Source organism: Microcebus murinus, chromosome 11 (genome assembly GCF_040939455.1).
Source record: "Microcebus murinus isolate Inina chromosome 11, M.murinus_Inina_mat1.0, whole genome shotgun sequence".
Classification (NCBI taxonomy): Eukaryota; Metazoa; Chordata; class Mammalia; order Primates; family Cheirogaleidae; genus Microcebus; species Microcebus murinus.
The window spans coordinates 98,628,969-98,645,350 of NC_134114.1; the positions used below are offsets into that span (position 1 = coordinate 98,628,969).

The 16,382-nt window shown below is 35.8% G+C and overlaps 1 protein-coding gene across 1 annotated transcript in view; it reads right to left on the reverse strand.

The window, feature by feature from the left end:
• Positions 1 to 16,382, reverse strand: part of FBN2 (fibrillin 2) — a 284,415-nt gene that overhangs the window by 210,896 nt on the left and 57,137 nt on the right. Inside the window, exon 6 of the mRNA XM_076008344.1 lies at positions 5,115 to 5,312. Coding sequence (XP_075864459.1) covers positions 5,115 to 5,312 — 198 coding nt within the window. The remainder of the gene's footprint in view (positions 1 to 5,114; positions 5,313 to 16,382) is intronic.

The window sequence follows — 16,382 nt, forward strand, 5'->3', positions numbered from 1 at the left end:
AGTTTTGTGCCTTCCAATCTGCAAATTGAAGCCATTATCTACTTTAGACAAATTTTCTATTTTATCTTTAAACATTTTTTCAGTTCCTTTCCTCAATTTTCTGTAGTCTGGCTTTACTGTGTATAAGTTTTTCTCTAATCATTGTTTATCTATTGTTCTCTGACATTATGATTTAGGTGACTTCCTCAAGCTTAACCCTGTAGCAACAAGTTTTTTCAGTGGTATGTATTATTTACCTTTATTTAATTAGGTAAAGTCTTAGATTCTCTTCAATGTCTTTCTTGAGTACTATCAATTCACTTTTTATCTCATTTGACTGTCTTCACTAAACTCATACTTTCCTTTGAGCACCTTTTAAAAGAAAGGTGATATTGATTCTAATTTCCTTGAGAAAAGAGAGAAGTATATGAGCTGTGCATTTATTTGGGTAGTAATTCTTCACCTGCCTTTTCCTTATGTTCTTCCTTTTTTATGGATAGGTCTTTTCTCTTTATTACTCATCTTTCAATGGGGCCATTTCTTCCTCAAACACAGAGTAGGGAGAGCCCAGAACAAATGGGGTTTTTGAATCTTCTACAGGGAATATTGCCTGAAACAGTTTCTCACCAAACTTCACTTCCTACCTATTTTTTTCCTTGAGTATCAATTTTCAGCTTTCAGTTGGTAGTGTCACTCCTACCTTTGGCCACTAAGTTACAGATTGCTTGATGGTGATCCCTAGTTCCTCATTTTCCTTCCCCCTCTTTTACCGACAGGAACATCTCTGGGCTGCAATGCTGGTAGAGGACACTTAGAAATGGTTTGCCCCCACAGTTTCTCCTTCCGCTACCCTCCCGCTACTGTGAGGGTCTGAAATAGCTCTACCTCGCAGGGGCACATTCTCCTCTAATGGACATCCACAGGACTCGCTCTCTGCTCTTAGTAGGCTCAAACAAACACCCACCGGATAGCCTTTTAGGCCGGTGACATTCACAGGAAATGGTCTGCTCCCTGTTGCAATAACTTCCCAACAACAGCATGTGTGCACTGCCTTTAATTTTGGGTATGATAGAATTTTATTTTAGAATGCTGTGTTTTCTCTATTATTCATTTTCATAATAGTTTTGTGGGATTAAAAGAAGGCAAATATTCTGCTATCTTTAAATAAGAGTTTCTATAATTGAGTATGTTTTGAGTGAAGTTTCTGAATTTTATAGGAATAGCTTGTGTTGACAAAGCATGAATTAAAGTTAGACTTTATAATAATTTGGTTAACTCAGTCAATGTAGACAGCCAAGATAAACTTGTTTTGGCAGTAACTTTCTTTAATAATTTATACTAATTAAATGAATCAGATAAAAGCAAAATTTCCTTTTCACATTGTGCTATATAGATGGCCTAGAAACAACTTTCTATGAAGGGCATCTTCCTTTCATTCTATACCTGAGGAGCTAGCAGTACCTGCCTGGTTTCAGCTGAGATTAAACTCTTTCTTAAACTCTTTCTTTTCACGTGCAGTTAAACTAAAGAAATTACATATTTCTGCACACCAATACCATATGAAAAGAACACACAACAGCATATGTTTTGCAGGGACTGATTTAGGATATGTTTTGCTATTTCTTTTTTTGAGTCCTTATCCTGTGTCCTAGCTAGGGCCTGACTGTGCTGAATATGTGAAATCCCATGCCTCTCATGTTACTTAGAACAGAGCAGAGGTAAAGCATCGATCTGTTACTATCACCAATGATAAAGCAAGAGATGAAATTTTAACAAGCAAATGTCTTTAGCTATATCTTCAGTTTTGAAACATTTAAAGTAGTATAAAAGCCTTAAAAGAATAAACATTAAATGTCATAAATTAATAACTATGCAGCTTTTATTTTAATATATTTAAAAAAATTTTATGTGCAGCCTATTCATTTGAATACCTAAAAGACCCAAAGCCAAGTACTAATTTTAAAGAAAATGTCACTTCTAATTAGCATATATTCATGACACTAAAGATAGAAAAAAAAGAAACTATTTGTAAGAAAATAATATATAATATGCACATGGCAGTTTATGACATATTTAAATATGTAAATAAATAATTACAATAAATATTTAATAAAAATGTAAATGTAAATATTCCTGGAAAAAGGCTTAATGCTACTACTTTTAAATTTTTTAGTTTACTCATTTTATGATAGCTAAAATTTTAAGGACTTACATGAGTTAACACTGGTCTTTTAGTATACAAAACAAAATGGAAGAAAGTATAATATTAAATGTAGATTAAGCACAAGGGCTAGAACTCACATGGCTTCCAATATTAAAGCAGTCAAGAATTTTTATGGCTGACCTCATAGAACCGTCGGAATGTACATCTTTCTGACATTGCTTATTTAAGTCCAGAATGTCATCAAGGCAATAGTCAAAAATAAAATAAAATTACTGATTTTCTCACAGCTTAATTTTGTAAGTAGCACTTTAATTTTCTTTTATCCTTTATTTTCCACAGTTATCGTGCTTATAACAAGATTATGTTTCAATCCTCTTAAGCCATAAGGTAATAATTATAAGCTAATTATATTAGCTATAGAATATCATTATGTTCAGAACTAATATGAACCATGTTTTACAGCCAATATGAAGCTATTTACAGTTATCATCCCCATAGTTTAAATTTATTGTTAACTGTATAAAACTTTTGAATCATCAAAAAATGATCACTATCATTAAAAAGTATGACATATATGTTCCATGTTTTGTGTTATTTTTTTCACTCCCCATCTCTTCCAGATTAATTTGGCATAAGTATTTGGGAAACAGTCTAGGAATTTAAAAGGGAAAATGAAATCACAGTAAGATGTAGTCTTAAAATAGCCTGAACTGAGGATTAGTATTTAATGGAGAACTTTCTGACTATGCCATGATTTTGAAATAAAGCAGAACTTTTCAACGTGCTTTTCCAGACATTTTAACCATGTGGCAAATTTCATTTTGTTTCCATTACTGTGTTAATCCATTAGATTTTTAGGCAAATGGAGCCTGAAACTTATTTTTGCTATATATATATATATATATATATATATATATATATATATATATATATAAAAATCAAGTAAATAAGCCTTCAGACATTACTAAATCCTGAAGGATATTCAGTAATTTTGAGATCAGATGATACATTTTTTTCATAATTGTGTTTGGAAAAATTAGACCTCTCTGACAAAATAGCAAAGTAAAAAGGCGTAAGTATAAATACAGAAGATGAGGAAAGTCAATAATGTGGTAAGTTCCTATTGAAGTTAAAGGTTTTTCTCAACCTGAACTGTTTGCTTTTCTCTGAAATAGTGGGTTTTGGAAGTGTTTCAATTTTAATCCATTAATTCAAAAGATATTTATTTGGCATCTAGTACATGTTAGGCACTATTCTAGATGCCTGAAACTTTGGTGAATAAACAAGATTTCTGCTGTTACAGAGCTTACAATCTAGCTCAGAGAAAATAAAAATAATAAAATAAATATATTAGAAGGTAATGAGGGCCATAGAGTAAAGAAAAAGTATTACTCTAATGAATCCAGTGAGAATTAATCTAGTAAATCAGTATAATAATTTTACTTTCAATAGTAATCTATGTATATTATATAAATTATATGGTAATTCATATACTAATCTGTGAAATCTAGGTAGTACAGTAAAGACTACATAGAATGTAGTATAGTATATCTTCTTATAGAAGAAATGGTTGCATTATCAGGAACTCTGTATAATCAGACTAGTATTCATATAAAAGATGTAGAATTTTACTGTCCAAAGTAAACAAAGATTAAAAATGGCATATAATCCAATCTTCATCATTAAATTCTGACCTGTGATAGTCACTAAAAAAACCATTCTAGATGCACAGTTCACATGGCTTTCATATGTGATATAAAGTTGATGAATTTTTTAGTTATATAGTCATCCCCTGGGTATTCCTGTAGTTCTGACATGAAAAGAGTACAGATATAGGTCATTTTAAAAATATTAACCTTTTATAAAACTATAACACTTAACAAAGATCTTTGGGGGCTACTGTCAGGGTTACATTTACCAAATTATGCAGAGCACTCACATTTTATTATTCAGTGAACTGAGGCTGTGTACCGGCTCCCCAAACTACAATTCTCCTTTGGGTTTTAGGACACTGGACTACTTTTCTACAATATACTATTTATTCACATGGGCAGGGTAGATAGCATCTTTATTTCAGACATTGCTTACTAACATCAATTTTAAAGACTTCAGATCTAATTTTGTATATGATTTAATTATAACAAATAAACCTAATTCTCCAAGTTTCAAATATGAGTAATATAATTTCTGTGAACATTACAAAAGTCATTTCCATTTTCCAATGATCCCAGTGCTATGTAATATTAAAGCAATGACCATTTGAGATCTCATTAAAGAGAATATTTGCAAGCTCTAAAAATTGATTTAATACATGCAACAGAATTAGTTTAAAAGAGGTAAGAGTTGTCGTGACTAAAAACTAATTAAGATAATTAACTGCTTAGCTGCTTGGAGTCTACTGTTGGTAGCATCCTCAGAGCCCTAAATGTGGTTGGAGAGTTTCAAGACTTGGAAATAAGATTATATCCCGCCAGGGTTACAAGCTTTGAAGTAACTACAGTCATGAACAGAGTTCACACTTTGTCTCTGAAGACACTGTTAATAAAGGGCCAATATTGGGTGGCTCCCTTCTCCCCATTACCTGGGTTCAGGTTTTCATAACGTGAAGGAGATTGAGAGAGAGAGAAAAATATGTTTTTCCTGGGTATTTGCATATGTATAGTTTGGGGATGAGGGGTGGGAGGTGTCCTGTCATCTGGATTAAGACAGATGACTATATTAAATATTTTATACTATATTTTTAAATTTTCCTCAAATTGTCATCTCTTTCTCTCTTCTCCATTAATGTCAAGCATTGAAACATATTTATTAGGTGGCTAAAAGATAAAACATCTCTGGTCAGGCTTGTTAACAGGCCTCTCTTGGAAACGGCTATTGTAAAAGGTCACCATCCACAGTGCCAGACGCCCGACTCCAGGAAAAGAAGAGTGCTTGTCCACTGTGTGGAGGCGCACAGGCGGACGCGACTCACCCTGGCAGGCTCCGGTGCGGATGTTGGGGATGAAGCCCCGGCGGCACGGCTGAGGCTGGGCTGGGCACATCTCACAGGGATGGCCCCAGGCCCGCCCAATGGTGGCACAGCACAGAGTCTTCGTGCAGACAATGCCTGTCAGCTGCCCCTGGCACATCTGGTTGTTGACCTGAGTGAAACACGGGCCTGTCCTGTAATCTGGAACGTGAGAGAAAAAGGAAAGACAGGTTTTATGATCATATACCAATATTATACCAGTGCCTCCAAAATGCACAAAACAGAGACTATTTCTTCTGACCAAAGTGTCCAAAGAAAAAAGGCTAGAGAGTTTCATTTTGAAAATGGGCAATATATGTAACCTTAACATTTGTACCCCCATAATACACTAAAAACAAACAAACAAAAAAAGAAAATGCATAATTTTCCAATCATGAGAAGTACATTAAGAGACTTTGATGTATTCCACACTAGACACTGTGAATGGGTGCCTCATGAGCTGAATCTGGGAGACAGATGTATTTTCTTGGACTGAATAATGTTTTTAAAGAATTTAAATTAGTAGCCAACACTGTAAAATTTCACATGAAATTTGTATCTTTGACTTTTCTTGAAAATTTAGAAAGTCTGCCCATGCTGGGCTGCCATGCTACATGGCAGTGATGAGATGAAGCATGTTCTCTCCAGACACCACAGCCCCAGCTGCTCCAACCCCACGCTCTCATTCCCGGGCTCCCTGCCTGGGCCCTGAAGCCATCAGCGCCAATGACTACTCTCCATCTAGCGGAGATTTTCTTCTCTCACCAGGTTAACAAGAGTTCAGAAAATCAAAACTAACTAATAAAGATAATACTTTCCATACCCTAAACATATTTGGGCAGTCCAAATCATCTATAAATATTAACAATCTGATTTCTATTTCTGTGTCAGTCTCTTTGGTTCTGTGGGCAGCCCAGTTAGGAAGACAGTATTAATAAGGCCCATAGTCACGGATTCTTTACAGGTTAAGTTAATATTACAAGATCTGATCTCTGGCTCTAGCAGATGACTGTACCATTGTCCGGCTCAGTTATTAGGATGATAAAAACCTTAGTAAATGTATGTCTTGTATGGTATATAGGAAGACTTTCTATGAATATTAGGGACAATTCACTTAGATACTTAAATCTCAAAGTGTGATCTATGGACCAGCAGTACCTGCATCACTTTGGAGCTGATTAGAAATGCAGACTCAGGGCAAGGACAGTTGTTTGTCCTCTGTTTGTCACAGACCCCCTGACCCTGTATCTGCATTTTTAACAGTACGTTCAGGAGATCCATATACAGTTTAAAGTTTCAAAAGGACTGATTTAGACTATGGGCGACTCAAAAGCTGGTACTGGTATTTCTACTCTATCCCTCCTTCTGCTGTAACTTACTTTGATGAACCTTTTGGATGATCAGTAAACATTCTTCTAAACAGAACTGAATCAAAAACTAAATATTTTTTAATTTTATAGTTTTGTTATTCCTGTTTTGAGAGATTACAATCAGAGAAAGGTAAGTTTCCTGAGGCCTGACCAATTCATATTTTTTCCATACACAAGGATTGTTAGGAAAACAGTTTATTAATTCTTGGGAATACAAGATGCCACTCAGGTTTTCCTGAAAAGCCCCACATGAATGGCATTATTCCATTCCAAGGGGAAAGCTAGAACAAGTTTAATTCAGATTTTTGTAAGAACAAAACAATCTCACATTCAAAGGAGGAAGAGTCAATATTGCTGGCATAATTTTTATGAAAAACAGCTACTAAGAAAACCAAACTTCGATTTAACATTCAAAATGCCAAGCTAGAAAGGCTTAGATGCATATAAATGCTACAGTACGACAAAAACACAACTTAAAATCACATAAAACTTCTATTTTTTAAATGAAGAATGAGACTTTCTCATATAGAAGAAAACATTTTAAAAGTTCAACATAAAGAAACAAAATCTAGAATAGATAACTTTTTCGGTGAATTGGTTAACATTTTGATACTCTGCAGCTGAACTTCAACAAAAATAGCTCATTTTAATCCCCTGCATAAGAACAACAGATGTGCTGGCTACAAATCTCATTTTTGAAAAAGACGATCTTTGAAGTATACGTGAAGATATGTCAACCTTATAAATAAGCACACTTCCTATACCAAAAATTGCCAGGTCGTAAGATTTTAAAATTTACTCTCTTGTCCTTCAGACAATACATATTTCGCAATTTTAAATAAATATTAACTCAGAATTATAAATTACATCAAGTTCTGAACATGAAGGAAAAAGTCTACATTTTTTAGTGTAATATACTTTTTTTAGATTCATGCATAAATACCTATGTTCACATTCAGTATACTTTTAGGATTCCCAGAGAGAAGCCTGCATAGCCTCCTTCATAATCCCATTCTTTTGTAAACCAACCTGTCAGGACATTCATTCTTTCTTCTAACTCTTCTTAAAATTATGTCCTCTTATGCTCTTTTGGGTAGATGCCTAACAATGCTATTGCTTGGTCGAATGGTATTTCTATTTCTAGCTGTTTGAGGTATCTCCAAATTCTTTTCCACAAAGGTTGCACTAATTTGCAGTCCCACCAGCAGTGTAAGAGTGTTCCTGTTTCTCCACATTCTCACCAGCATTCGTTGTTTTGGGATTTCTTGATATAGGCCATTCTCACTGGGGTTAGGTGGTATCTCATTGTGGTTTTGATTTGCATTTCTCTGCTGAATAGAGATGTTGATCATTTTTTGTATGTTTCAGGCCATTATTCTGTCTTCTTGGAGAAGTTTCTGTTCATTTCCATTGCCCATTTCTTGATGGGGTTGTTTGACTTTTTTCTTGTTAATTCTTTTAAGTTCCAGATAGAGTCTTGTTATTAGACCTTCATCAGAGGTATAGAGAGCAAATATTTTCTCCCACACTGTGGGTTGTCTATTTGCTCTACTGATGGTTTCCTTGGCTGTGCAGAAACTTTTTAATTTGATCAGATCCCATTTGTTTATTTTTGATGCTGCAGTGATTGCCTTGGGGGTTTTCCTCAAAAATTCTTTGCCTAGGCCAATGTCTGATAGGGTTTTCCCAACATCTTCTTCTAGGATTCTTAATGTTTCATGCCTTAAGTTTAAGTCTGTTATCCATCTTGAGTGAATTTTTGTGAGAGGTAGGGATTCTGATTCAATCTTCTGCGTAGCTAACCAGTTTTCCCAGCACCATTTATTGAAGAGAGATTCTTTTCCCCATTGTATATTTTTGTCAGCTTTATTAAAGATTAAGTTACTGTATGCTGATGGTTTCATCTCCGGTATCTCAGTTCTATTTAAGACTTTCTATTATAAAGACATCTGCACCTGAATATTTATGGCAGCACAATTCACTATTGCAAGGACATGGAAACAACCCAAGTGCCTGTCAATTTATGAGTGGATAATCGAAATTTGGTATATACTCACAATGGAATATCACTCAATTCTAAGAAACAACAGTGAGCTAGCACCGTTTATACTATCCTAGATTAAGCTTAAGTCCGTTATCCAAAATGAGGCCACACGAGGTCAGGAAAATGGGCTCCACATGTACCATCAAATTGGTACTGATTGATTAAAAACTATGGTGCTCAAATGGTGGTAGCGTTCACCAGGGATTAGGGGGCAGAACCCACATCTTAGGAATGTGGTGAGCATTGTGGAGGGGGAAGGCATACCTCTAACCCCTCTTAGGGAGAGGCAAAGATACAAAATGTAACCAAAATGTCAAAAAAAAAAACAAAAAAACTTTTAGCGAGTGGGGGCAGGGGGGAGGGGAAGGTGTATACTTACCTAATGGGTGTGGTGCACACCACCGGGAGGATGGACACACTTGAAGCTCTGACAGGGCAGGGGAGGGATGGCAGGGGCAATATATGTAACCTTAACAATATCTGTACCCTCATAATATGATGAAAGAAAAAGGAAAAATAAATAAATAAATAATGTCTTCTTAATATGGTCTCTGTGGACAAGGGGAATATCTGAACAAGGACAGCTGTTTGTCCTCTACAAATGGCCTTTCATGGTGGAGGCACCAATTAAGGCAATCCTACACTACCCTTCACAGAAACAGAATGTATTATTTCTTTTTTTTTTCTTTTACTTACATTTGCCTCCTTATAAACTGTGCTCAGTTTATTTTCTTTCTGGTTGGCAATTAATTACTTTAAAATATAAACTTACAATCTTATCTACTCATTCAAGAATTACTAACATGTAAAATAAGAACCAGTGCTGGATACTGAAAAAGAATTTAAATCAGATGAAAACATCCTGTCCCAAACTCTATTGGCATTTTAATTATAGACAAAAGAATCCTAAAAAGACCTTAATTAATTGTTATTAGCCATGAACTCTCTTCATGAATGTTTCACTCTGGGCAAAATATTATTGTATACCATATTAACCATTCATAGTCAAGGACATACTTGTTGGCAAAATGTAAAAGGGGAGAATCGCTTATGATTTGGTATGTCGAAATCAGTAGGTTGGAAACAGATTTTCCTCATTACATGAACAAGAAAATTTTGTTTAAGTTAGACTGTGAAACACAAATATTGCTATTTTGATTTTCTAATATCTAAATGCAATATAGCATATCAACTTGTTTTATATAATTTCACTTTTTATTTACATTAAACAATTGGTGATATCAACAAGCTCATCAGAAACTTTGCTCATTGGGTTTTTTCCAAACAACTTTACTAAGGTATAATTTACATGCCACAAATTCACCTGTCTTTAGTGTACAAATTTAGTAAATTTGCTGAATTGTGCAACTATCACCAAAATCCAGTTTTTTTCCATTTCCATTTCCATTCAACCCCCCAAAATTCCTTGTGTCCATTCTCAGCCCTAGCCCCAGCCAACCACTGATCTAATTTCTGTCACTATAAATTTGCCTTCTCTGGAAAACTCATATAAATGGGGAATCATAAACTGCATGGTCTTTTTTGTCTGGCCTCTTTTACTCAGCATAATGTTCTTGACGATCATGCATACTACAGCATGGATCAGTACTTCATTCCTTTTTATTGCTGAATAAGTTTCCAGTTACGGATATACCACATCTGTTAACCAGTCAGTGGCCATTTGGGAAATTTCCACTTTTGGGATATTATAAATGCTTCTATGATATTCATAGATTTACATGTATGTCTTTGTGTGCACATATGGTTTTATTTTTCTGTGGTAGTTTATACTTAAGAGTAGAACTGCCAGGTTGTATAGCAAATGTACATTTAACTTTTTAAGAAACTGCCAAACTGCTTTCCAAAATAGCTGCACCATTTCATATTCCTATCAGTAATACATGAGGGTTCCAGTTCCTCCTCATCCTTGCTAATATTTGCTATTTTCTATATTTTTTTATTATAGCTTATGTTCATATTTTACTTTAAATAAACACAGTTGAGTTTATTTGGGAATCTTGCAATAGTTTCACAAGTCCTTTTAATATAAATAGAGATGCTAGAAAGCCAAAGTTGAGCATTATTGTTTAAAGAAAAAATAGAGAAAAATTTAAACATTCTTAAATAAAATATAATACACTTGCTAAAACCCAAACCACACAGAAAAAAAATAAAATTAAAGAAATAAAATTCCTTTCCCTTACGATGTTCAAATTTGTGATCTGAGTGAAAACACAATTAATAGTTCCATACGTTTACCTATAACTTTTTCTTATTTATACAGATGGTATATTATTTATATTTATATGTAATATATATACAATGTTCTGAACCTTGAATCGCCTCTTAATTTCCTCTTGGAAATTAACTCATACAACTGAGTTTATTGGGTGACTAGTACATACTGGATATTTTTCTAGGCTCTGGTGGGGGTTGGGGTTAAGGAGGAAGGTTTGTTGTTCTTTTTTATTTTTTGTGGTCTTTTGGTTTTGTTTTGTTCTATAAAAGAGACTTGCATTTCTGAAAGCCAGTGGGAATGGATAGCCCAATTGAAAGGTAGGGTTTATAATTACCCACCTCTCAAAAAAGAAGAATTTCTAGTATCAGATCCCTGAGAAGTTAGGCTGAGTGTGAAACCAGAATTTGTGTGAAGGAGTGATCTTTAGGTAGGAGAAGAAAAGCACTTTTCTAGTAGCCTGAAGAAAGAAGGGCAGGATGCACAGAGATGCAGGCATGTTTATATGCTGGAGGGAAAACAACCAATATTCTCTCAGATACCTTCTACTTTCCCTGCGAACAGGAGGCAGGGCAATAGGTCTTTGATGGGGGTTGGCTGGTATGCTGATCTTTGAAATTAACTGAGATAGCACTGCAGATACTAAGTAAGGGAGGGAGCAGACCTGAGATCCGGTCGATTCTCAGGTGACATCCAGTGCCTCTCTATGATGGATAAACAACATGAACTTGTAACTCAAAGTGGGACCATTTGGCCTGTTTCGTGGCTTTTCCTAGCAGCTCTAGGCAGCTGAGCTCACCCAGAGATCAGGGTTCATCCAGGGTTGGAATTTTATCTGTTAGATATGAAAAATAATACAGAATAGTAAGGCAGCTTAGGGTAATGTTCGCATATTTTGAAATGATAGGCTATGGAGCCTATGCTGGACAAGACTGCAAGCAAGAAAAGGGCTGAGAGATTAAATGACAGAAGAAAGCAGTGAGATCAGTGAACCAGGTTTCATGTATCTCAATGACAAGGTTATAACTGAGAATCTGGTCAGTGTACCAGCTGAAATCTCTGATCACAGATATAAACAGAGCATGCAGAGAAACAATCCCCAAAATTATATGGGATAATAAGAGAGTCCTTAGTTTCAATAAGATTTGCCCTGAATCTCTGAGCTTCAGACTTCATGCTTGGTCTAAATCTTTAGAATTAAATAAACTCAAATAACTGACATGGTAGTTGATAGAGGAGCATCTTTTCAGCCTTTGGAAATTTTAGAATTAAGTAAAAAAAAAAAAAGTTTAAGATAATTTAAGCCATTAAATTAACATTTTTATTCTAAGGAATCTGTGCAAACATTATGTTCCTCTAATGCTTAATGGCATTTGGCCCATTCCATGATATTGCCTTTTAACCACAGTTTAAAAAAAAATAATTAAGGCCGGGCGCGGTGGCTCACGCCTGTAATCCTAGCTCTTGGGAGGCCGAGGCGGGCGGATTGCTCAAGGTCAGGAGTTCAAAACCAGCCTGAGCAAGAGCGAGACCCCGTCTCTACTATAAATAGAAAGAAATTAATTGGCCAACTGATATATATATAAAAAAAAAATTAGCCGGGCATGGTGGCGCATGCCTGTAGTCCCAGCTACTCGGGAGGCTGAGGCAGTAGGATCGCTCGAGCCCAGGAGTTTGAGGTTGCTGTGAGCTAGGCTGACGCCACGGCACTCACTCTAGCCTGGACAACAAAGTGAGACTCTGTCTCAAAAAAAAAAAAAAAAAAAAAAAAAAATTAAGTAACTTCTTTAGAGTTGTGATTTTTAAAAATTTTTTTCATTTCAGGAAATTATGGGAGCACAAACATTTTGGTTACATGTTATGACTTTGCCACATCCCAACCATAATTTGAGACATGCCCTTTCCCCCTACAAAACTCATCGCGTCCATTAGTTGTGCATTTACCCACGCCTAACCCCCCAACCCCCAAAGAATGTTACTACTGTGTGAGCACCTTAGTGTTGATCAGTCAGTGCCAGTTTGATGGAGAGTACAAGTGATGCCTGTTCTTCCATTCTTGTGATACCTCACTTCGGAGAATGGGCTCAAGCTCTCTCCAGGATAATATAAGAGGTGCTAGATCACCATTGTTTTTTGTAATTGAGTAGTATTCCATTGTACACATATACCATATTTTATTAATCCACTCATGGATTGACGGGCACTTGGGTTCTTTCCACATCCTTGCTATAGTGAATTGTGCTGCCATAAACATTCAAGTACAGATGTCTTTATCATAGAATGACTTTTGTTCTTTTGGGTAGATGCCTAATAGTGCTATTGCTGGATCAAATGGTAGCTCTACTTGTAGCTCTTTGAAGTATCTCCGAATTCTTTTCCACAGATGTTGCACTAATTTGCAGTCCCACCAGCAGTGTAAGAGTGTTCCTTCCTGTCTCTCCACATCTTCGCCAGCATTTGTTGCTTTGGGATTTTTTATAAAGGCCAATCTTACTGGAGTTAGGCGGTATCTCATTGTGGTTTTGATTCGCATTTCCCTAATGATTAGAGATGCTGAGCATTTTTTCATATGTTTGCTAGCCATTATTCTGTCTTCTTTTCAAAGTTTCTGTTCATGTCCTTCACTCGTTTATTGATGGGGTTGTTTGATTTTTTCTTGTTGATTTTTAAAGTTCTAGACAGATTATTATCAGCCCTTTATTGGATGTGTAATAGAGTTATGATTTTTAAATTAAAATTTCACTGTGTTGATCTACAGAATTTGATAATTTAAATGAACCTCAAGTTTGAGTATTTATACATGCAGTTTTAAATTTATTGGCTTTTAAGAGTTATTTGAGTACTTGTAAAGGTTTTTAAGGTACACAACTGAAGTACTTAAGAAAGATATCAGATGTATTTGATATATAAAGCAGTTCAAAAGGTATGGAGGGGTTTCAAGAACTCAGTATGAAAATAGAAGCAAATATTATTTAAAGGTCTCCTAAAGTGACTACTAAAATCTGTTAGACTTTAGGCACTTGAAGAGATAGTTCTATACCCATGTTCACAGAAGCATTATTTCAATAACCAAAAAAGAGAACCAACAAAGTGTTCATGGACAGACAAATGGATACACGAAATGTGGTATATACATACAGTGGAATATTATTCAGCCCTAAAAAGGAAAGAAATTCTGACATATGCTACAACATGGATGAATCTTGTCGACATTATGCTTGGTGAAATAAGCCAGTCACAAAGGGGAACACGCTGTATGGTTCCACTTTCATGAGGCACCTAGAGTTGTCAAATTCTTGGAGCCTGGAAACTTTACCAAATTCAGTTATCAAATCTAGGAGTCTCTTGGAAGAGTCAATGGGGTTTTATAGGCATAATATCATATCATCGGTGAAGAATGAGAGTTTGATTTCATCTGCCCCCACTTATATGCCAAGAATCATCAAGCAGAAACTCAAATCAAAAAACGCAATACCCTTTACTATAGCCCCAAAGAAAATTAAATATGTAGGAGTATACTTAATGAAAGCTACAAAAGATTCGTACAAAGAGAACTATGAAACACTAAAAAAGAAACTGCAGTAGATTTAAACAGATGGAAAAATCTACCTTGTTCATGGATTGGTGGAATCTATATAGTTAAAATGTCAATATTACCTAAAGTGATCTAAATAATGCAATCCCCATCAAAATACCATCGGCATTATTTGCAGATCTAGAAAAAATAATTCTTCGTTTTGTATGGAACCAGGAAAAAACCTTGTATAGCCAAAGCAATCTTAAATAAAAAGAACAAACTGGGAGGCATCAGTCTTCCTGACTTCAAGTTATACTATAAAGCAGTGATAGTTAAATCAGCCTTGTACTGGCACAAGAACAGCAGCATGGATATCTGGAACAGATCTGAGATACCAGAGATGAAACCATCAGTATACGGTAATCTAATCTTTGATAAAGCTGACAAAAATATACAATGGGGAAAAGAATCTCTCTTCAATAAATGGTGCTGGGAAAACTGGTTAGCTACGCAGAAGATTGAATCAGAATCCCTACCTCTCACCTCTCACCTCTCACAAAAATTCACTCAAGATGGATAACAGACTTAAACCTAAGGCATGAAACATTAAGAATTCTAGAAGAAGATGTTGGGAAAACCCTATCAGACATTGGCCTAGGCAAAGAATTTTTGAGGAAGACCCCCAAGGCAATCACTGCAGCATCAAAAATAAACAAATGGGATCTGATCAAATTAAAAAGTTTCTGCACAGCCAAGGAAACCATCAGTAGAGCAAATAGACAACCCACAGAATGGGAGAAAATATTTGCTCTCTACACCTCTGATGAAGGTCTAATAACAAGACTCTATCTGGAACTTAAAAGAATTAACTAGAAAAAATCAAACAACCCCATCAAGAAATGGGCAATGGAAATGAACAGAAACTTCTCCAAGAAGACAGAATAATGGCCTGCAAACATACAAAAAATGATCAACATCTCTATTCATCAGAGAAATGCAAATCAAAACCACAATGAGATACCACCTAACCCCAGTGAGAATGGCCTATATCAAGAAATCCCAAAACAACAAATGCTGGTGAGGATGTGGAGAGACAGGAACACTCTTACACTGCTGGTGGGACTGCAAATTAGTGCAACCTTTGTGGAAAAGAATTTGGAGATACCTCAAACAGCTAGAAATAGAAATACCATTCGACCAAGCAATAGCATTGTTAGGCATCTACCCAAAAGAGCATAAGACATTCTATTATAAAGACATCTGCACACGAATGTTTTATAGCAGCACAATTCACTATTGCACAGTCATGGAAACAACCCAAGTGCCCATCAATTCATGAGTGGATAATTAAAATGTGGTATATGCTCACAGTGGAATATTACTCAATTCTAAGAAACAACAGTGAGCTAGCACCGTTTATGCTATCCTGGATTAAGCTTAAAACCTTTATTCAATGTGAGACGACACAAGATATGGAAAATGGGCTCCACATATACTCGCCATAAAATTGGTACTGTGTGATTAAAACTATGGTGCTCAAATGGTGGTGGTAGTGTTCACCAGGGATTCAGAGGGCGGGGGAGAGACCCACATCTTTGGGATGTAGTGAGCATTTTGGAGGGGAAGGGTATAACTCTAACTCTTCTTAGGGAGAGGCAAAGATATACAATGTAACCAAAATGTAAAAAAAAAAAAAAAAAATATTTTCATCTGGTGGTGGGCAGGCCGGAAGGGGGAGAAGGAGAAGGGTGTGTACTTACATAATGTGTGAGGTGTGCACCACCTGGGGGCTGGACACGCTTGAATCTCTGGCACATCGGGGGGAGGGAGGGGTGGCAGGGCAATATATGTAACCCTAACAATATTTGTACCCCCATAATATGATGAAATAAAAGGGGAAAAAATTCCTGGAGCCAGGGGCTGAATGGGAGCCTAGTGTTTAGGGCTAGGAGATTTCAGTTTTACACAAAGAAAGAGTTCTTTGGATGGATGGTGGTGATGTTTGCAAAACAATGCGAATGTACTCTATGCCCCAAATTTAAACGGGTAAGATGGACAATTTTAT